This window comes from Ictidomys tridecemlineatus, chromosome 9, assembly GCF_052094955.1.
Source record: "Ictidomys tridecemlineatus isolate mIctTri1 chromosome 9, mIctTri1.hap1, whole genome shotgun sequence".
In the NCBI taxonomy this organism is placed as follows: Eukaryota; Metazoa; Chordata; class Mammalia; order Rodentia; family Sciuridae; genus Ictidomys; species Ictidomys tridecemlineatus.
Window position 1 is genome coordinate 50,338,956 of NC_135485.1, and position 21,917 is coordinate 50,360,872.

The following is a 21,917-nucleotide window of genomic DNA, read 5'->3' on the forward strand; positions in this document are numbered from 1 at the left end:
CTTCCATGAATGTTTATCTCCATAACGACAAAACATAAATAGCAGGCAATATAAAACATTTCTCACACAATGAAGAGCAAAATCAGAATATGTGGAGCCAACTGTTATACATGGTTCAGAAAAACGTTCTCAAATTTCTTAATTTATTTTTAATAAACAAAAAATTATTCAGTGAAATTGTACAAAATCATTTTTGCACCTGGTATTTCAATCACCAACAGTGATTTCATGGTACATAAACAAAACAATGAGAAAAATTGTCATTTACTTCACCCTGGCTTTCTAGTGTAGAACTAACTAGAAGAAAGGATGTTAATAGCTATTACCTACAGGGAAAAAAAAAGTAATAATGAAATGGCTGTGGGTTTAATTACAAAATGAACTTTATCCTCACTGATTTTGTTTATGTTGGCTACAGCACAGATGTCTATACATAACAATTTATAGCATAGTTCTGAATTTACTTCTAAAGAGATGAGATGACTTAAGTAAAATATTAGCAAGCTGACATTTTGATCATACTGAGGATTGCTGAATGGCTACCTGGAAAACAGCAATTACTGTCAAAGAACATAAGACAACGTAAAAGTGGAAAAAAGGCTTCTTACACAAAAGTCCTTTAATTCCTACTCTCTAAAGTTCCAAGCCATACAGCCTTGGTATTTCTGGATTCAAATTTATATAAGATGAATTTTCAGAAAATTGGAGAATATAGTGCATGGTGAACAAAAATTGCTCATTTCAATGGTACCCTTTTCCTTAAAACTCATTCTTTATTTTTCTCTATCTCCCAATGAATAGATTATCATTTAACTAATCAAATGCACTCTCCACTCCCAAATACATTTTCCAATTGGATACCTTTATAAAAGGAAACAAAATATCTGGGTGATAAAGCAATTTAAACTATTTATAAATGGAAAAGGAAAATAAATACAGAGTATACAGAGATACCAAACTGGAGCAATATTGATGTGAATCTAGTTTCTAGTTTATCAAAGTACCTATTAATGGTACTTTGGTGAACAGGAGAGTAGAGTAGAAGAAAAAGGGCTAGAGGAAATGACTTCCTGAGGTTATAAAATGCCAGTTGCTTTAGAATGCATGATAGTCTTAGTAATAAAAGAATCACTTGCTGTTTTCACTGAGTTTACAGTGTTGAGAACTATTACATCATTTTAATGAAAGCATTTATATGAACATCTGCCATAGAAAACAAGTTTTTCTTGATAAAGACTTAAAAAAATAATTTATTTTTTTTTTATCCTTGTCAGTTCCCTTTCTGGGAATGGGGAATAAAACAACATGTTTCCTTTTAAAGCAAAAATATTTTTTCTCTCCATTAGGTTGCTGGAAGAAAAAAAATCAAGACTCTACTAGTGATGATTTTTTTAATTTCTAACACTCCCTTTACAAAACCTTTTAGTCTTATATATTATGACAATCAAGTTTGGAGTTCCAAATAAATAAAATACCCACATTAGAAGGTATATTTAAAAATCAAATGATTAGCCACATTTATCTGTTCACATTCATGGATTTTCTAAGAGGGCTGTCAAGAGTCTGTATAATACTATTAACATTTATTTCAAGTTAACATGTGTCATTTGACCATTTGCTCATGGTTTACAACACTGATGACATCAACAAAAATCCTGATTTTGGGGAGACAGTGATATAATAAATTCTGTTTAAACTAGCAGGGGTAACAGGATACTAAACTATACACAATTTAAAATTTCTAACTCTTTTCTCTACCACTACAATCTCTCTTCTCACCATGGTATTAAATTTTCAAAAGCCTAATTGTATAAGAGGTGCAGGGTGCTAAACACTATTTGTATTGAAAAACGGATCTCAGATACTAAACAAAAAAATAAATTTATAAAGTAGAATTAAACTTTTGGATGGCTGCGTTCACTACTTTCCATTTCTTGATTCTTTCCTCTTCTGGTCACAAATACTTTGTTCCTTCTTTTCATCCAGAAAGCTTAATACACCAATTTGTTGTAAGTATTATAAAATGGTATTCCAGTTTACAACTGCTTGTGATCACAGCCACGTGTGAAGCATTAGACAAGTGTACAGTATACAAAATGTTTCATAATTCTTCGGTGTAGTTTTCTACTGATGTTTCCCTTAAATTAAGGCTTCATCAAAGAGAAATCCATAATATTATAAGCTGATTTTTTTTTAGCTTCTGAATTAAGTGCACTCTTTCCAAAATCAAGTAGTCTTGGAGGAACTTTAAGACAACTTCTATTAATCAGTGTCATGACTAAAGTAGTATCTTACAGGAGGTCCTGGCAAATCTTCATCTCCATCAATGTCTGGGGCAAATGATACAGTAAGATCCACATATTTTTTTTCAGTAGAAGGTTTCACCAGTTTGTGCATTCTAAGAAAAATAAGCAAAGATGAATACTTTGGTAAATTCTGTAAAATGCAAGAATGATTTGCTAACTAATGCTATCCAAAGAATAAGAACCTGTATCTAGACTTTATTTTAAAATCTAATATTCCATTTGTTGTTATATAATCATTTTTCTTTACTGAAAGCTCTGAATTTAAAAATAGTTCTTTACCTAACAGTGAAACAATTTGGACCACTGCTGGTAATGATAAAGAATACTGGCTATTTACTAAGAGACCAAAAAAAAAAAAGCAATAATTTTGAAAAATTAATTCTTTTCCCATACTCTCTTAGAAAGTTTGGAGGCATCATATTCTCTAGTATTTCTGTTTTTAAAAAAGTAAGAAATCTTAAAATGCAATTTATTTCCAGCCTCTAGTTTCCCTCACCTCTATACAGTTGCCAGAATTCTCTTAAAATATAAGTCTGATGTTGTTCTGTTGTCTAATATTATCCATCAGGGGCTGGGGTTGTGGCTCAGTGGGCTGGGGTTGTGGCTCAGTGGTAGAACGCTTGCCTAGCATGTGTAAGGCTCTGGGTTTGATTGTCAGCACCACAAAAAAATAAATAAAGATTCAAGACAACTAAAAAAAAAATTAAAAAAATATTATCAGATAATGGTACCAACTTCAAGCCAGACTCTGAACTATGTAATCAAAACAAGTAAGTAGCTGTATAAGCAATGTGAACCCAGGCTTTTCTAAAGCTAACCTCATGCTCTGAGCCATAACATCACTGAGTGACCTAAAGTGTCCAGATGCTTGATAGGTAACTCAACTATCTGCTAAATGAACAATGTAATAAGAAATATTGTTCAAAAGCCCATCATGCTGGAGATACTTTGTCAATTCTCAATTTTTCTTATTTGAAGCAAATTTTAAATTCCATTAGTCAATATACTTCACAACATATCCACTCATGTCTTGGTAGCATTTAACAAAAGAATTCTAAATACTACTCTGAATTTATTCAAAAGTCACTTTGAGATCCTGATGAAAAACAATAAGGTAAGTTAATGCCTTAGCTAATATACTAATTTTGTTTTTATAGGTAAAAATAATTAGGATGATTATATTAACCTTAATTGATAAACATAGTTACAACTCACAGGTATGTTAAAGAAAACCATCATGTAGATATTCATTGATTCATGACAAATATGCATTGATACTTATTATATGTTAGATATTGGTCTAAGTGCTTAAGATAAAAAAATGACCAGATAAAACAAAGATTTCTGTCCTTGTGATATTTATATTGTAGTGTGGGTGTGAGGAGAAGACACAAGATAAATAATGGATATAAGCAAAATTTACAGTAGCCATAAGACAATTATTAGTGCTATATAAAAACGAAAAAGTAGGAAAAAGGGGGTTGGGCACACTAGATTGGAGTTAGCACAGGTTATAGTATTAAATATGGTTGAGAAAAGATTTTTTAGGAAATACAAAGACCAAAGGTGAGAATAAGCCAGTTCTCCATCTCACAAAGAATGATAATAAGGGGGAGTAACTAGAACAAAGGTCCCATGCTGGACCATGGCTAGGGTAATCATGGAAAAGTAAGGAGGCCAGGGTATCTGTAATATCATGAACAAGAAAAATAGGAAAGTAAGTTAGGGGGAAAACTAAGAACCAGATCATTTGGGACCTTGCAGACTATTTTTAAAACCTCAGCTTTTTTGGTTCTCCCTCCCTTCCTCCCTCCCTTTTCTCTCTCTGCTCTTATGCCATCTTACAAAGTGAGAATATGAGTGGCACAGGGAAAATCTAGACTAACTTCAACTCAAAATCCTACTTTCCACATTTCCTTTCCTTTTTTTTTTTTTAAATTTTCTTCATAGATGATTTATCATCTGACACACTTGTGTAGGAAGGGACTCTGCTTTGTTTACTGCTGTAAATCTAATGCTTAGAGCAGAACCTGGCACACACTGCATACCTTTAATAAAAACATGTCAAATAAAGGAATAAAACTAAATGGCATGTTCTTTTCTTCTTTTTTCTTTCAGTACTGGGCATTGAAACCAGGTATTACATATACTAGGCAAGTACTCTATCACTGAGTTGTATCTTCAGCTCTTTTTTGAGATAAGTTCTTGATAAATTGCCCAAGCTGGCTGAAACTTGCAATCCTTCTACCTCAGCCTCCTGAGTAGCTGGGATTAGACATATATGCCACTATGGCCAGTTTGGCATTTTTGTTTTATACTTCAGTCTCATGATCCCAGTCATCACTGCATTTCCACTGAGATGGATCTACTTTTACTTAGTGTATTGACTATATCAAGTTTCTAAGTCTGTTAGCTAAAAACCTGATTGATCTACAAAAACTTTACAAAGGTACTGTAACCCCATGATTTTCTTCTGAGAGATTATTGGCTTTCCCCTGGCAGATTCCCTGTCTTTACCAATGTCATTAGACAAAAGTAATGCTTTTATATGGATTTCAAAATGTTCTATATTTAATTTTTCAATCTGTATCCAGCTTATGTTTTGACTCTTTTGTGTATGCCTAATACTTACGTTAACTTTAATCTTTTTGCATGACCAGGCATTACAGGAACATAGAGCATTTTTACTCCTTGTACCACCATTGTTGGCTCAATTCCATACTTCTCCTAAAAGTGAACACCCAAGAGGGAAAAATGAAATACTTGAGTAAAAATGTTACATTACCAGTAAAAAGAGAACAAGCTTATGATAAATAATATTTGTAACTTCCAGTAAAGCTAGGGATAAAACTTAGTTGTCCCACTAATCCATGATTTTGTTTTCTAAAGTTGACCATAGTTTGAAAATATTAAATAAAAAAATCCAGAAAAAAGTTTTAAATTGTGTTCAGTACCATGATGAAACCCCAAGCTGTTCTGCTCTAACTCATTCAGGACTGGAATCATCCTTTGGTTCAGCATATACCTGTTGTAGAGTGCTACCCACTCACTAGGTGCTTAGTAGGTGTCCTGGTTATCATATCGTTTGCTGCAATACTAGTGTTCAAATAACCCTTATTTTATATAATAAGGAGCCTCAATGTGCAATAATATTGATGCTGGCAATTCAGACATGCCAAAGACAAGCTATAAAATGCTTCAAGTGAAACAGTAAAAATTCTATAATTCATAAGGAAATAAAAAATCCTATGCCAAGGTTACTAAGATCTACTGTACAAAAAAGCATTTTGAAAAAAAGACATTTTCATTATAGTATATATTATAATTGTTCTATTTTTAAAAAATATTTATTTTTTAGTTTTAGGTGTATACAATACCTTTATTTTATATTTATGTGGTGCTGAGGATCAAACCTAGTGCCTCAAGCATGCTAGGCAAGTGCTCTACCACTGAGCCAAAACCCAAGCCCTTATAATAATTGTTCTATTTTACTATTATCATTGTTAATCTTTATTGTACCTAATTTATAAATTAAACAATAGATGAAGAGTTCAGTGTTGTTTGTAGTTTCAGGCATCCACTGAGGGTCTTGAAATACCTGAATAAGAAGGGACTACTAGACTCAAAGCTACTAATAAACTAAAAGAATAAAAAGTATCTCACTTTAACTGCATTTATGAAATCCAAGAGTGTGAAATCTTCTTTTCCATGTACAGTCCATCTGTCCCAAATTGTAAATGATATTCCATTTCTGTTGCAAAAAACAGAAACATTTAAATTTTCTTCCCTTCAATAATAATAATAATAATAATAACAACAACACCTCCTGCAGTCCATTAAAAAGAAAAAATATAATTGCTAAAATAGTCCACCACTTATTTCCTATAACATCAGGTAATCACTTTTATCTGTACCTTGTTGACCCTTTCAGTGTTCTATTACAAATCAGTATGTTTCACTTAAGAGAATGCTGGCTGTCGTTTTTAACAGCTAGACAGGTTTCATTGTGTGGATGTTCCAGACCCTTATTACCAGACATTTGAGTTGTTCTAATCATTGGCTATTATAAACAATACTAGAATGATTATCTTGCATATATATAATTTAAGATGTGTACAAATATATTTGCAAATATGAAATACAGGGCCATATTTCTGTTATGTACTAATACTATTTTGTATTCTCATCAGCAAAGTGTAACAGTGCTTACTTTTGACCATCTTTGCTACGATTTTTTTTTTTTAAGTCTTTGGTTATTGTCAACCTAAAATGTGAAAAATGGAGGTTATTGTTTTTCATTGTCACAAGCTTGTGGAATTAGATTCTAAACCTAAGGACCCACAGACACCAGAGTGCCTTCTAATTTATGTAGGTTAGGCAGTAAGATGAAACCATAAAGTACAATGCTAAATTGTGTGACAGAGCAAGTGCTGTGAGAGTTTTCTGGCTAGTTTAGTCAGAAATGATTCATGAAGGTAAGGTTTGATCTGGTCTTGAAGTGATGACAAGGATTTATATATCAGAAAGAGAGGTGAAACCAGTATTTTCCCTTTGAAATGATAGAATCTATTATTTCATTCAGAATATATTATTTCATTCTTTTCCTTCATACATACCTGATATCAGTCTTTCTTACTTCTGACGTCTCTGTAAATACTATAATTGGAAGGGCTAAGTTAAGGAAACAATTTTTGTAAGCTTCAAAAGGATAGCCACCAGTTACTTTGATCATCTCCAAGGCAACCTAGATGAAAGAAGGTGATTTGATTATATAAATAGCCTAAAAATATTCATGTGACTATAATTGGATCTACTCGGTTTTCCCAAGTTCAAGTACTTCTTTGTAATGAGTAAAAGCAGCTATAAGACAGGAGTAATGAATTTCTTTCTTTTTTTGGTGGGTGGATACCAGGGATTGAACTCAGGAGCACTCGACCACTGAGCCATATTCCCAGCCCTATTTTGTATTTTATTTAAAGACAGGGTCTGAGTTGCTTAGCGCCTTGACATGCTGAAGCTCACTTTGAACTCGAAATCCTCCTGTCTCAGTTTCCAGAGCCTCTGCTATTACAGGTGTACTCCACCTGTAATTTCATATTTTTAGGCCTCTACATTTTTAGTATATTTTATTTGTTAATTTTCAATCTATTCCTTATAAGCAAAATTATTTAAAAATATTAATTTGACTATGGAATATTCTTATTCTGAAAACAGATGACAGAACTCAAAAAATATATCAGTCTAAAATCACTCAATATAGGGGCAGATAATTAACTACATTATTTGGAAAAATATTTTGAGAATAATAATAAAATAGTATAATAACTAGGGCATACTAAAGATTCTGAATTATTTAAAGATAGGAAAGTTCATTTTATTCAAGAATACCTGTTGTATATGGAGGACACAATGATGACTGATCATAATCTCTTCTAAGCCATTTTTTATGTTAAAATGTTTATACACATAAAACCTCAAAGTGTAGATTATTGTGTATTCAAAAAAATCTTGAGAATTTTAATTGCAAGACACAATATTTATTCTACCATCTCTAACATCTGAGTGACTATCTGGGGCTACAACGGAAACAGGCAATGAAAAAGAAACATTTTTATTTGAAGAATAAACGTACCAAGCCAGAAACCGTAGCAGTGGATGTAGCTATAGCTGGTATAATTTTACCAGCTATGCGCTTTGTTTTGAAACGGTCAGCTGGTTCAATGCTATACATTTTGGCACGAAGATTGGATGCAGCTGTGATGAAATCTATGTGTCCATTACTATCATCATCTTTTTCAAATGAAAGCACTGCCATCTGAAGGTCACCTAATCATAGTGAACAGAAGAACAAAATTCTCAGTAAGTGGTAAAGTTATTGATATATATATATATATATATTAAAGATTTGCTTTTATATTTTTAAATGATTGAAAAATATAAGAAAAATCCAAACAATTGAAGTTATATAGAGAATATAAAAAGAAATTAATGGCTTTAGTACCACAAAACTAGAAGTTTTTCTCTCTCAAACCCCTTTCTAGTAAAAAGCAAAATAAGAAAGCTAAAGACCACATATCTGTTGCCAAATGGCTTATAATAAAAACATCAATATCTGATCTTATTAAAAATTTACTCCATAAATCCTACCCTGGGACATTTTCCCTCTGACAACTATTTGGGTCAGTTGGTCAAGTAAAAATATGTATCTTTTTGGAAGATTTCCAGTTATTCTAGTGATTATTCTAAATTATTTTTTCTGAAATTTTACTGGTGCATACACAGAATCCCAAAAGTCTTGGAACCACTGGTTTATGTAACAAAAGATAGTTAGGAAGCCTAAACATAAGAGCAAATGGTTCTGTGTTTAAAAAACTGAAAGTTCTGTTTTCCTGTATTTTAATATGTAAGACCATTCAGTAAAGATGTTCAGGTCAGTTTATATTCCCGGACAGTAATTACAGAGAATAAAAAGAATTCTGTATGATTCTTTATTCTAAAGTGATTTAAATGGGTCTATCTAGACATTAGTCTCAATAAGGACTCCATTAACCTAAATTTTTAATATTTTAAAAACAAGAGTTCTTTGCTCATCTCTTTAGACTGCTTACTATCTGAATAACTAAAACAATAAGAGCTACAACAAAACAGTTAATGTGATTTGGAGAATTAGATTTCAACATCTGAAGGTAGAATCATAGTAGGGAAAATGATGAATTTAGTCAGAGAAAGATGAATAGTGACTTTCATATGATTGATATTACTACTATTATTATTTAATCCTACAAACTTTGGTATGGAGCTTTGTGAAAAAAAATCTTTTATATACAGTTTTGCTTACTTTTGGTAGCTTCATTAGATGAAATAGCCTTTTCTAGTTGGAAAATAGCATTCCTCTCATCTTCACTACTAATTGGAACATGATCTGGTTTCCTTGCGGTTTCATCTGTTTGAACAACCTTTAAATAGACATATTTATTAACATTACCACCTTCTGCATCATTTATCTGTTTTTTTCAAATAGGTCAGAAAGAAAAAATATTTCCTCCATGTATTTTAATCAGATTATTAATCATTATGGTTTAACATATGTTACATATTCCCTTGGTACTACTGGTATTTATATATTTGTTTTGTGGTACCGAGTGCATGCAGTATATGGTACTCATGCATGCTAGGCCAGAACTCTACCATTGAGTTATATCTCTGGCTCTTTTAAAATTTTTTTATTTTGAGATAGGATCTTGCTAAATTGCCCAAGCTATCTTTCAACTTCCTCTTACCTCAGTCTTCCAAGAGTTGGGTACAGGTGCGTGTCACCATGCCTGGTTATATTTTTGTTTAGGTTATTATCTCTCTTCTCACACTGGGCATATACATTGTGTGAGAATAGGGCTCTTTATTTATCTTGTTCACTGAGAGACCTCCAATATATCTAGAACAAATCTTTTCATACTAGGTGTTAAAAATATTTTAACTGAATAGCTTATGTAGTTCTTTTAAAATTTCACACTAAAATGAAGTTAATATTAAAATAATTTTGATTCTGACAAATCTACTTTCAATCAACTGCCTTAGTGCAGAGCTGTTTTATGTAGTAAAGGAAATTGAAGAATAAAATAACACATAAAAGTATATAAAATATATAAACTGAATGCTGAAAAAAGGTTTTTTCCTAAAGAATATTTTTCTTCATAATACAATAATTTATCATGTTAAAAGTGGTATATATCACAAATAATTATCCTTAAGAAACTATTAAATATTCTATAGAATATGAATAGTTTCAAATAAAAAACTAGTTTCATAATTACTTAATAAAGTACTATTTCTCATTTAAAAATACATCCAATTCATGTTTTCACAGATTACAAATATTTAACATGTTAGAGTCAAGAAAGCAGAAACTTTTGTATGTCAGAATGTCTAATTGATACTTTTGATATGAACTACTTAAAAGAATTGTAAAAAGACTATAATTCATGTTAAAATCATAGCTTAACTGCTCAGGAAAATTTATTATCCTTGAATTTCCGATACACATAGAAGCAATGAAAGCCAGTATACTGAAGGAAGAGAAATAAAGGCCAGTAAAGTTAATGAAGCATGTTTCCTTAGCTTCTGTCTAGTTTCATCCATGAGAGAAACATGGGCTAGGAAACTTCTTCATTTGAAATTTCTACTAATCTTTATTGTACTTTTATTCTCTACAGGCTAGATGTCATGAACATTTCATATAGCACAAATGCCTAAAAGACTTCACTTCCTCCTAAGTAAAAGGCAGAATGGAAGACTGCACACACTAATTCTTCCTTGAATTTTGTAGAAAGTCATTATTCCACTTTATCTCATATAGTTAAAGGGTAAAAGTGGATGACTTTTAGAGTGCATGCAAAAAATGCACACACTAAATTTGTGAAAAAGAAAAATGCTTTGATATTTTCAAACTTTCCTATTTATGTTGCCTAAATTTTACGATCCATCGTTATTATATTTCTTTTCTGTGTTTTTAAAATACGTTTTTAGCTGTAGATGGACACAATATCTTTATTTTTATTTATTTACCTTTATGTGGTGCTGAGGATTTAACCCAGGGCCAAGCATGCAAGGCAAGTGCTCTACCACTGAGCTACAACGCCACCTCCCCCTTTTTTAAAGGTTTTTTGTAGTTGTAGATGGACAGAATGTCTTTGTTTATTTATTTTTATGTTGTGCTAAGGATTATACCTAGTGCCTCATACATGCTAGGCAACCACTCTGCCGCTTAGCTACAGCCCCAGCTCCATTTGTTTGTTTTTGTGATGCTGGCAATCAAATGCAAGACCTTGTGCTTGCTAGGCAAGTGCTCTACCACTGAACCATATTCCCAGCCCCAGCACCCTAGCATATTTGATAAACAAAATTACAGTCTTAGTTATATCCAATTTTCCATGTATGCTACAGTATAATAGTACCCCAACAGCTAAATGTAACTGAAAAATGGTAAAAATCTTTTTCTCCACCAATATTTAGTAGAATATGTTAAGCACAGTGGGTCTTCAGGGTTTTCTTGCAATTTTATTACATTTTAAATTAAGAGACTTTTCCACTCTGCTGGGCAATGATTTCATACCTTCTTTTCTCTGTACTAACTTCCTTTATCTTCTTATCTCCTTAACTCTGAACAACTAAGCTTACTTCTAATTTCAACCAAGAATGTAATCTTTTTTTCTCTCACATTCCACTCTAAATCCCTTAGAAATCCTCTCAGAACTACAGTAAATTATATAGAGAATCCAATTCTTTCCCAACCAGTAACCTACTACACTTATTCAAACCATTATCTCTTGCCTGTGTGTTCTTACAAGAACTTTTGAACAGCTTTTCCTGCTTTTCTGTGTGTCTTAACATTCATTCTTATAGTCATTTATCCTTTTAACATATTGTTATTCCTCTGCTTAAAAATCATCCACTAGCTTCTTATCTCAAAGTAAAACACAAAATATCTAGCTTTTCTAATTTCTTTCCCCTATTGATTTTTTCTTAGCATTTCTGTCTATACTAATATTATTATATGTTTATTGGCATTTCATATGGTACATCTCTGTCCCACTGAAATATAACATCTGTAAGGGTTTATTGTAGTATTCTCCAGGTTTAGAATGGAACTTGATACGAACAAAAGTCCATGAGTCTATTGTTAAATGAATTAATTTCTAAATTTACCTTGTTGGAAGGTTTGAATTCCTGAATCTTTACTTCTGAAAGAATACTCAAAAGGGCTTCTGTTGACAAGTCCTGTTTTTTTAAAAAAGCAATAAACAAACATAATTCTCTAATTCTGAATTCTAAAGCTAAAAACATCCAAAAAGTCCTTTACCCAAATTGTGAATAATTTACCATCTGAAATATTTAGGCTATATCCATTTGAGACACTTAGGTTTATTTTTATAAAATTATCACCCATAATGGCTATAGGGGGAGAAGAGACTAGGGTGAAAAAGTACTTATCTGTCAGCAAACCTGAAATTTTAGCTCTTTTTGAAGATTTTTAAAAAAGGATTACCTTTATTATTTTTAGCACCAATGTTTTTACAAAGTCCCTTGCACAACATTCTGTTCAACAGATAAGCAAATGAACTTCACACTTTGAAAAACAAAATATTCAAATGACTAAAGATGAACTTAGATCAATTTAAGGTTTTTGGAGCCATATTCATAGTATTAAAAAGCTGCTTGGACACAAGGCTTTTCTTTCTTTTTGGTACAAGGGATTGAACTCAGGGGCACTTTACCACTGAGCTATATCCCCAAACCTTTTTATTCAGAGAGTGTCTTGATAAGTTGCTAGGGTTCTCACTTAAGTTGTCAGCCTTGAACTTCAGATCTTCCTGCTACAGCCTCCTGAGTCACTAGGATTATAGGCATGAATATACTGCTTCTGAGGTCAATTACTACTCTTATAAAATAGCTGCCATATTTTTTGTAAAAAATAAAATGCTGTTATTGCTATTAGACATTTGTGATATATTTTATATATATTAACTAAAAATGATTGGATTTATAATAGGCAATTTTACCTGGATCCAAAATTGCCTATTATAAATATATATATATTCAGTATAATGTGGATCCAGTTCATATTTCTTTATTTGGCCTATGTGAGAGTATAGCAATTTATTTAGCTCTAATATGCATTTGCGAAGAAAAATCAACCAATGCACACTTGTCTCGCAAGATTATATGTGATCCTTTGGATATGAGTCAACAAACATGATGTCTAGGACAGTGACTATACTGATAAGGGTAAGAAAGTTCAATACAGGGGAGGGTTTTTAGATTTCTGGAAACATGTAAGTTAATATTACAATAAGTAAAAAATAATTAATAAAGAGAATCTCTAAGAGTATTTAAAATTGCTATGAAATGGCTCATTTTAGCTTTTTAGAATAGAATAACAGATTAGAAATATTTTAAAAATAAAGTATGACTGCTTTTATAATAACTGTTTCATATGCAAATTCAGAAAGTAAAATTCAATTTTCTTCAATTTAGTAATACTGCAATGTACTTCTGCTATGTTAGAATGGACAATACAACAAAAGCTTTTTTTAAAAAGAATGATTCTTGTAAAAACACATTTTGATTCAATTAACTAATTTTAACCTGGTTTTACATCTAATTGTTAGGGGTTGAAAAATATCTTACCTTTTCTAAAAATGGAACACAATATACTGTAGCATATAGTTTTGCAGCATTCTGAAGGAAACTGAGGTGCCTTTTGAAATAAAAAATTAAAGCAAAGTCTGAATGCAGTTTTAATAAAATTCCAGTTTAGAACAAAACTGCCAAAATTATAAAAGAAAAAATATTAAATATTTATTTAAAAAATTTTTTTTAGTTGTAGATGGACACGATACCTTTATTTATTTTTATGTGGTTCTGAGGATTGAACCCAGTGTTGCACAAGAGCTAGAGAGGGCTCTACCACTGAGCTACAACCACAGCCCTAAATGTTTATTCTTAAAAACACTGAACAGTAATAATATTCAGGTAGTTATCATGACTACTTTGAGGAAAGGAGTGAATGGTGAGAAGTAGAAAATTTAAACCTGTGGAAGAAAATTCATTTTAATTCCTAGGAAAATATTATATACCAGGTATTCAAGAGTATACATCAGGTTCAATCTAAAAAAGAGACTGTTTAAAAACAAAAAAGGTTAAACTTTATAGAGAAGCAGGATAAGGTGACTGGAGGTCTACAAGTACTGGATGAGAAAATTTAGCAAAGAGCTATTTGTAGAAAGGAAGATTAGTGAAGGCAAGATAAGTGTTTAATAAAAATATATAAATAAATGTGATCTAATGTGCATTAATATAGTACATCCAGAAATGAGACCAATTCCTTTGAAAATTTATTTGAAATTATTTAGGGAGATACTCAGTAATAACTGCTGCTTCCTCCATATAATTAAAAATTCTCAGCTTTATTAAGTATAAAACACTTATTATCAGTTTATGTTTTTTATTGAGAAAGTTAATGAGATGATTTTGGTTTTACATTATAGTAGATATAAATAATGAAGTTGTTTACCATGTGAGTAAATGGATTTACATTTATGTGAAGTGAAAAGTTGTGGTCAGAATTACTTGTTAATAATTTGCTTATGCAATCATTTAACATTGAAGCCCTTGCAATTAAGAAATGTACACAGTTCAAATTGATATAAATACTTACAAAGGTTCATTCAAATCAAATTTTATTGGAGAAGGTGGTCTCTTTGGTGACTGCCAAAATAAACCTAACAAAAAGATTCAAATATTATTTTCAATATATGCTGACAGTTTAGTACTAAGTTATGTTAAAAATTTCTCCTTCCCTCGTCGTTATACAAAATACATGTATGATGATGTGAGGGGGATAAAAAAATAAAAAACTAAAAAAAAAATTTATAAAAAGGGAGAAGGGGAATAAGATGAAAGGAGACTCTCTTTATACAAAAAAAAAAATTTCTTCTTGACACTTGGGTTACACTTACTGCCATCTTTTAATCGTGTGTCCAGAGGAAAACAGTGAAGAAGCTGAAGAGCCTAAAGAAAAAAGTAAAACAACAAAAACAAAAAACATGAACTAAAGAAACCTTCAACAGTACATGAGAACCTACTGATCGATTGATTGATTGATTGTACCGGGGAATGAACTCCAGGGCAATTTACCACTGAGCTAAATCCCTTGAGTCATTAGGATTATAGGTATCAGCCAGGATAGCAACTAAATTTTTAAATTAAAATTAAACATTTCTATGTGTTAATATATATATATATAAATATGCTTCATGAATCAAAAAACATTAAAAGGTATATCGTGAAGTTCCCAGTCATCTGTATATTGTTTGTCCATTTTCCTGTCATTACTCCCGATACCTGGAAAAAACCTCTATTGTCATTTTTTATCAAAACCTTTTTCTAAATATCTTTAGCAAACACAACTGTACATTACTTCATTCACTATTATAAAAATGGTGGCATATTTTACATATCACTTTGTATTTTATAAAGAGCTAATCCTTACAACAAATAACAAGTAACAGTCCACAGTATTTTGAGATAAAATATTTGGGATTTGCTTCAAAATCATCTAGGGGAGAATGTGAATGGAAATATAGATGAAACAAAATTATCTGTAAATTGATAATGATTAAGCTGAGGTGAAAGATAAATGACTATGATACAGTGGGTTCATTATATTATTTCCTTCACATTTATGAGATTAAAGTTTTTCCATATAAAAAAAAAGCTAAAAAAAAAACCCACAGAAAATAAGAACTAAAAGAAGTTTTTAAAAAATTCTAAAACAAAGAGGGCACTGACAATGGTGGTAAGAACAATTTGAAGAGTATCTGGGAAAGAAGTCACATTTAATCATTGGGTGATTAAACCATTTTTTCTAAGAAGCAAAGGCATGAAGGAAGTTAAAAGACAAATAAAATCAAAGATTTTTTTTTTTTCAAAAAAGGTGAACTTACTTTATATTCTTATAGGTAAGAGACCAAAGAGAGGGAGAGACTAAAGAGAGTTACAGTAAACATTCTAGTAACTGTATGTAATTGCAAGTAAGAATAGGTAATATTTAGTGATTACTCATGTGCCATGTGCCGTTCTAAATATTTCAACTGTATTAACTTATTTGATTCGCAGTCCCCCCCTAAGTATCAGATACTATACTATGAGGATAATTTATTATCCTCAATTTACATTTGAGGTAATAGATATAAATTGTGTTTCTCAAATATGATTGGAAAGGTTAAAGTTGTGACAAAAATTTCTGACGGAAGATCTCTTATTTTCTCACTTTTGCTTCTATTACAAACTTCTTTTAGACTACAGGCAAATATATTCCTTATTCCCTAGAAAAAAAAACTACCTGAAACACAACTTTGAATACAAGGAGACAGAATCAGTTAAATGCATAATAGAAAAGCCAATGAGTGGAATTTAAATGCTTTCTCCAATGAGTAACATTGAAAGAGAAATTAGTGTGTGCTCTCGTTCTTGCTTATTTTTTTTTTTGGTACCAGGAATTGAATTCAGGGGCGCTTAACCACAAGGTACATCCATAGCTCTTTTTTGTATTTTATTTAGAGACGGGGTCTCACTGAGTTGCATAGGGCCTTGATAAGTTACTGAGGCTGGCTTTGAACTTGGGATCCTCCTGCCTCAGCCTCCGGAGCAACTGAGATTATAGGTGTGTGTCACCAAGTCCCACTGTTACTAATTTCTGAAAAGCTTGACCAAAAAAAAAAAAAAAAAAAAAAAAAAAAAAAAATTAGTAGACATTTGAGGTCAATAAAATTAATTTAGAAATAACTAGTTGAGTCAAGGTCAGACTTTTCCTTAATGTCCCAGAATGCTTACTTACCTTATGGTTAAAATATTTTTCAAACTTTAATCTTGCTAATTCTACACACTGGGACCAATTTCTAGGTCTTCTAGTAAGTAACTTAATGACTTGAAAACAGCCTTCTAAACTCTGCCCACTTTGTATTTTCTAGAATGGAAGAGAAAAAGAAAACACGAATATACTTCAAATTAAAAACACATACATACACTTTCTAAATCTCTGTTAAATGTTTTTATTCTATTTTTCATCTCAAGTTCCTTGTCTCTACCTTTCTCTTCTGCCTCTTTCTTTTAATTTATCTTTTATAGGAAGAGAATGGTAGGAGATTACATAGAAAAACTTAACTCTCGCAAGATAGGTGTTTTCCTAGCTATGTTATTATTACTACATATGTACTTAGAGTACAAAGAATTCTATTAATAATATTTATAAAAAGCTGACTTTTCAGTAGTATATGATTAAGGAATACAAGGAAACATCTTTGAAGTTGCCCTTATCATGAGAGCAGTTAAGTCTGAGATTACTGTTTACTCCAAACATTTTCACTAAAACTTCCTCAATTTTTCCCCTAAGAGCTTAGCAAGTCCTTTTATTATTTGTTGCTCTTATTATCATTATTGCGGATCAAACACAGTTAAACATTGACAATTTCATATAGTTCAATCAAACTAAAATAAGGTCATCTGTGACATAATTTCAAGATTCCTCATGTATGGTTTTTAATTTTTATGTACAACACTAATGTTTTAACCATTCTTTATGGAGGTAAGACAGGTAACTTGAAATTAAGATTATAATGACACAAAATGTTAAGTTTGTATTAAAATGCATTAATTTTACCTGTAAGACTTCTTCTGCCGATAGATAGGTTTGCCAAAATTTGTTAAACAATGAAGGCTTGTGTGAAAAGGAACTCTCAAACTGTAATGGAGAACAGAAAAATGTTCCACATACAAATCTTTTTTTAAAGTTGGATATATCACATTCTCACTTCAAAGAAGGTAAACTGTCTGAAAAAGAAACTTTTACCTTATCTCTTGCCCACTGTATAGTGTGTTCGATAGCAGCTGGAAAGGATTTTAGGGTACAAAATGGTATTTCCTCTTCTGGGGGATCTCGCTATTATAACACATGACAAAAGATACTTAAGAAAAGCAGCGATAAATTTTTATGGATTTAATTGAGTCTTAAGATCAATATAAAAATAAAAAAATCATGTACAAGCATACATTTTAATATTTTCTCTTACATAATTAAAATTAATTCTTTTGACATTTAACCTATTTGTTGATAGCAAAGGAATCACAAACATGAATACTTTATTATTTTGTCATCTGTGCTATCATTTGGTATACCATGTAGTACACACAGCATATAATCACACATAGCTCATTTTTTTTTTTTCAGATAAAGGTAAGATTTAAAATTTCAGAACACTACTGCCGCCTACATTGAAAAGTAATTCAAGAATCCAAAATATAGTACCTTGAGTCCTAGGGTAGTATAAGTCTCTCTATGGAGAAAAATACTTGGAACCAAGGATGAGTGGTATAGTTTCTTACAGAAAGTGTATCTTAAATAAATGGTATAGTTTCTTACAAAAGTGTGTCTTAAATAAATGGCAAAAGCTGTTATCTCATGTAGATAAAGGAGCACTGAAGAAATCTTTATTATAGGGAACAGGTAGGCGAGGCTTATTCATTTAACCAATCTAAAATCTAAAAAAGAGACTCACTTGGTCTCTTTTTTACTTAGAGATTTGGATTTGAGTTTTTTGACTTATAAAACACTACTAAATATTTTATAAATTAAAGAATGAAGACAGGAGAGTATTACATTCTGGTTCTCAAGAGTTTGAAGCCAAAATAAGAGGAAAAGGTTTAGGAGAGATTTATATTGGAAATTTTACAATGACATCAGCATATTATGATTTTTTTCCCATCTAATCTTATTCAAATTAAACTTCTGAATTTTGTAACATTTTCATTACATATAAACTTCTGATTTCATGAAAGGACATGGAAAAACATGTCCTTACAAAAATTTTAAAAATTTAGAAACCAAATATACCCATTAAATAAAGGGATACTGATGCTTCAAGAATATTATTTTTTCACTTTTTTTTTTTTTAACCTGAGTGGATCTTTTTAAATTGTAAAGCTTTATTTCCGAGACCAGTCGTTTGAACTTTGGCAGTATCTCAAAATTATTTATGGGGTTTTAAAACTTACACTTACATCATTATATAAAAATATATGCACACAGACAGCTAGACCCCACCTATTAAGAATCTGATTCTTCAGTTAGATTTTGGGTGGATCACCAGGGTCTGTACTCTTATTAAGTTTCACAGGTTATTTCTGACAAAGTAGGATAGGTATAAATTCCTGAGGAGAATAAACATTAGACACAAATGTACAATGACTATCCTTGCCTTCTTTATTCCTTAGATACCAGCTAATGTATAATATAATAAAAATTAAAGGACCAGCAGATGAAAATAATTTTGTCTTTGTTGATAGCTCAATTCTCAATCTAAAAGTTTAATTTTCTTATCAAGCAATCTTAAACTCCAAAATTGTTAGAAAACTAAATAGAGGCTTTCAGAAATAAATAGTATACACACAAATACTACTACAGGAAAACTAGATACAAAATTCTGATGACTTTGAAAAAATTCAGTTATCATTTTTAGAAATGCCACGTATAGAGGTACAGACAAAGCTGGCAGAGCAAAAACAGAAGGATTAAGAAAGCTAAATCAAATTTGCTGACTTGTGATGAAGACAAAAACCAATGATATATAAAGAAAACATTTATTTCAAAGTGTTGATCACTTACATGACTATTATAAGATTCAGTCAAGTGAGGAATAATAACTTCAGTGTGTCCCTTAGTGCCCATTGTTCCAGAATCTAAGAGAGGCCGTAGATTTGCTAAGCAACGGCTGTTTGAAAATATAATATTTTTGTAAAAAACACAGTGGCCATTTTGCATATTGATACCTTTTTCTGAATATATTAGGAAACAAAATGTATAAACACCAAAAAACCCCACTGAAAATTTCTACTTCCCAGACCTGTCATGCATGCAAATTCTGTTGCTCTTTCTAGTCATTTTTGTTTCTCCCTTCTACTACCACCACTAAGTCTTGGGCTGTGTTGGTTTTTATCTCTAGATTAATTCTTAACTTATCCTTTCTTCTGTTGCTTTCTATTTATTCTTTGATTATTTTCTGACAACAAGTGCTATCCCACTATATATTCTCAATATTTGCTTTATCTCAAACAGTATCAATTTTCTTCTCCATACTTACATTACCCACATTGTCCACATTTTAATATTTTTTGTGTGTGTTTTTTGCTTAAGACCACAATCTTTTCACTACATTTTTTGACTGATAAAATTTTCCTATTATCTGCTCTAGCATCCCAACATTAAGGAGTCATATAATTATGTAAGAAAGACTATGTAAGGTTTACACATGTATAATCATTCATTCATCTACTTATTTCATAAACATTTACTGAATGATATCATCTGTTGGACACTAAAAATACAGTGATAAAAAATAAATGGTTTCTAAGAATGACTTACTGAGGCAATAAACACTAAATAAAAAGGAAAAAAGTATATTGGGGAGAAAGTCAGTTTTAAGACAGACATTTAGGCTAAAACAGAATGAGGAAAAAACTTAAACTGAAAAGTGATAGGCAAATTCAGTGACAGGAGTTTTGGAGAAAGATAAACATCAACTTCCTGAGGTTTGGGGGGAAAAAAAAGTGCTGAAGCTATGGGCTGGGGATGTAGCTCAGTGGTAGAGCATTTTCCCTAATGCTTCAGGCCCTGGGTTCTACCCCACTCACTGGAGAAAAAATTGGGGGTCAGGGGAACTAAAGGCCTTGTCAGAACTGAAAGAATATACCTGTAACTAGAATAAGTAAGAGGAACCAAAATGCCTGGGTATATTTTACACTAGTGTGGTGGACGAGAGGCAGTTACTGCATGAAAGACATTTAGACTAGTTCCACTTTTCAATTTTATTCTAAGTATAATGGGAAATCATCAGACAGTTTGGGTTTGATGAGTACTATAGAACATAAAGAATAATCAGAAAATTTGTAATTTTTCAATAAGTAGGTGTGAGAAATAGAAGTAAACATGAAAGATAATTCTTCATGAACCTGAATAAGAACCTACCTGTCTACATATCTCCTGGCTTCCACATTATCTAATGCTGTAATAATTATATCTTGTTTAGTATAAAACTCATCATTGTAAATGGTCTCAGTGGCCGGACATACTTTGTTCAGGTGTGCATCTATCTTTAACTGAGGATTTATTTTCATAGTTGCATCAGCAGCGGTATAGCTTTTAGGTTTCTAAACAAATAACAAATACAAACAGAAGAAATAATGTTAAACGAAAAAGATAAACTATGAACTTACACATTTTAATTTCTTGTAAAAAGATATATAAGGTGAAAGTAAAGCAATGAGACATTTTCATTTTTGGTTTGTGATAATTATAGTTACTGTACTCACTATATTTAATAATGCACCTTAGTCCAAATAATATACACATTAATGAAAAAAATCTAAAGATCCTTTATTTCATGGTTCAGTGGTTTAGAATTCTTAAAATAAAATAATAGTTAAGATTATGCTCGAGATGGCGGCGGATAGAGTGTATCACCCCCGTGTACTGCGTCACTGCGCAGGTGAAAAACGAGTTAGAACGGTCAAAAGCTATCTTTTTAGGAATTTCCAGCAAAATTGGGATACACCGAAACCTAGAGGAAGGATTTCCATCGCCCAAGGATCGATTACGGGGGCTCAACCACGAGTGAACCTTATGCCCGGATATTCAGGCTGTTTGATCGGTGGCCCTCCCGACTACTAGAGACTGGGGTGCGCTGGGAAACAGCATCCCTAGAAACGGCGAGCCAGGAACGCACAGGAACGGTGCTGCAGATTCTGTGGGCTCCTGCCGGCTGTGCCCTCACTGTGCTTGGGGCTGAGTTCTGGGTTTAAGATGGGGAAGGAAGCGGTCCAGTTCTGTCCTCAACACCGGACAGCCCACCGAGGAAGCCAGAGGCCACCATCTTGGAGAGTAGACGTGACCATCGCCAGTTTAAGACAGATTGCAGCAGCGATAGAACAGGTCTGTGTCATTTAGACCATCTCCCATACAGTGGGGAAATCGCATAAAATCTCTCCCCGGCTTTCCAGGGG

At 31.8% G+C, this 21,917-nt stretch overlaps 1 protein-coding gene across 12 annotated transcripts in view; it reads right to left on the reverse strand.

Moving 5' to 3' along the window:
• The window catches only part of Uba6 (ubiquitin like modifier activating enzyme 6), a 127,639-nt gene that overhangs the window by 40,250 nt on the left and 65,472 nt on the right, over nt 1-21,917 (reverse strand). For 8 of the 12 annotated variants that reach the window (XR_013425796.1, XR_013425793.1, XR_013425792.1 and 5 more), the window contains exons 19-33: nt 20,884-21,065; nt 19,525-19,630; nt 17,713-17,802; nt 17,524-17,604; nt 16,702-16,830; nt 14,822-14,873; nt 14,521-14,584; nt 13,491-13,560; nt 12,009-12,080; nt 9,145-9,262; nt 7,939-8,132; nt 6,923-7,050; nt 5,970-6,057; nt 4,939-5,033; nt 2,296-2,398 (exon numbers count right to left, since the gene is read on the reverse strand). Coding sequence is in view for 6 of the 12 variants with exons in the window: in XM_078021349.1 (XP_077877475.1) it covers nt 2,296-2,398; nt 4,939-5,033; nt 5,970-6,057; nt 6,923-7,050; nt 7,939-8,132; nt 9,145-9,262; nt 12,009-12,080; nt 13,491-13,560; nt 14,521-14,584; nt 14,822-14,873; nt 16,702-16,830; nt 17,524-17,604; nt 17,713-17,802; nt 19,525-19,630; nt 20,884-21,065 (1,572 nt within the window). In the remaining 6 variants the exon portion in view is untranslated. Of the gene's footprint in view, nt 1-122; nt 2,399-4,938; nt 5,034-5,969; nt 6,058-6,922; nt 7,051-7,938; nt 8,133-9,144; nt 9,263-12,008; nt 12,081-13,490; nt 13,561-14,520; nt 14,585-14,821; nt 14,874-16,701; nt 16,831-17,523; nt 17,605-17,712; nt 17,803-19,524; nt 19,631-20,883; nt 21,066-21,917 lie in introns of those variants that run through there. The other 4 variants (XM_005331713.4, XM_021730659.3, XM_078021352.1 and 1 more) reach the window with 3 other exon arrangements.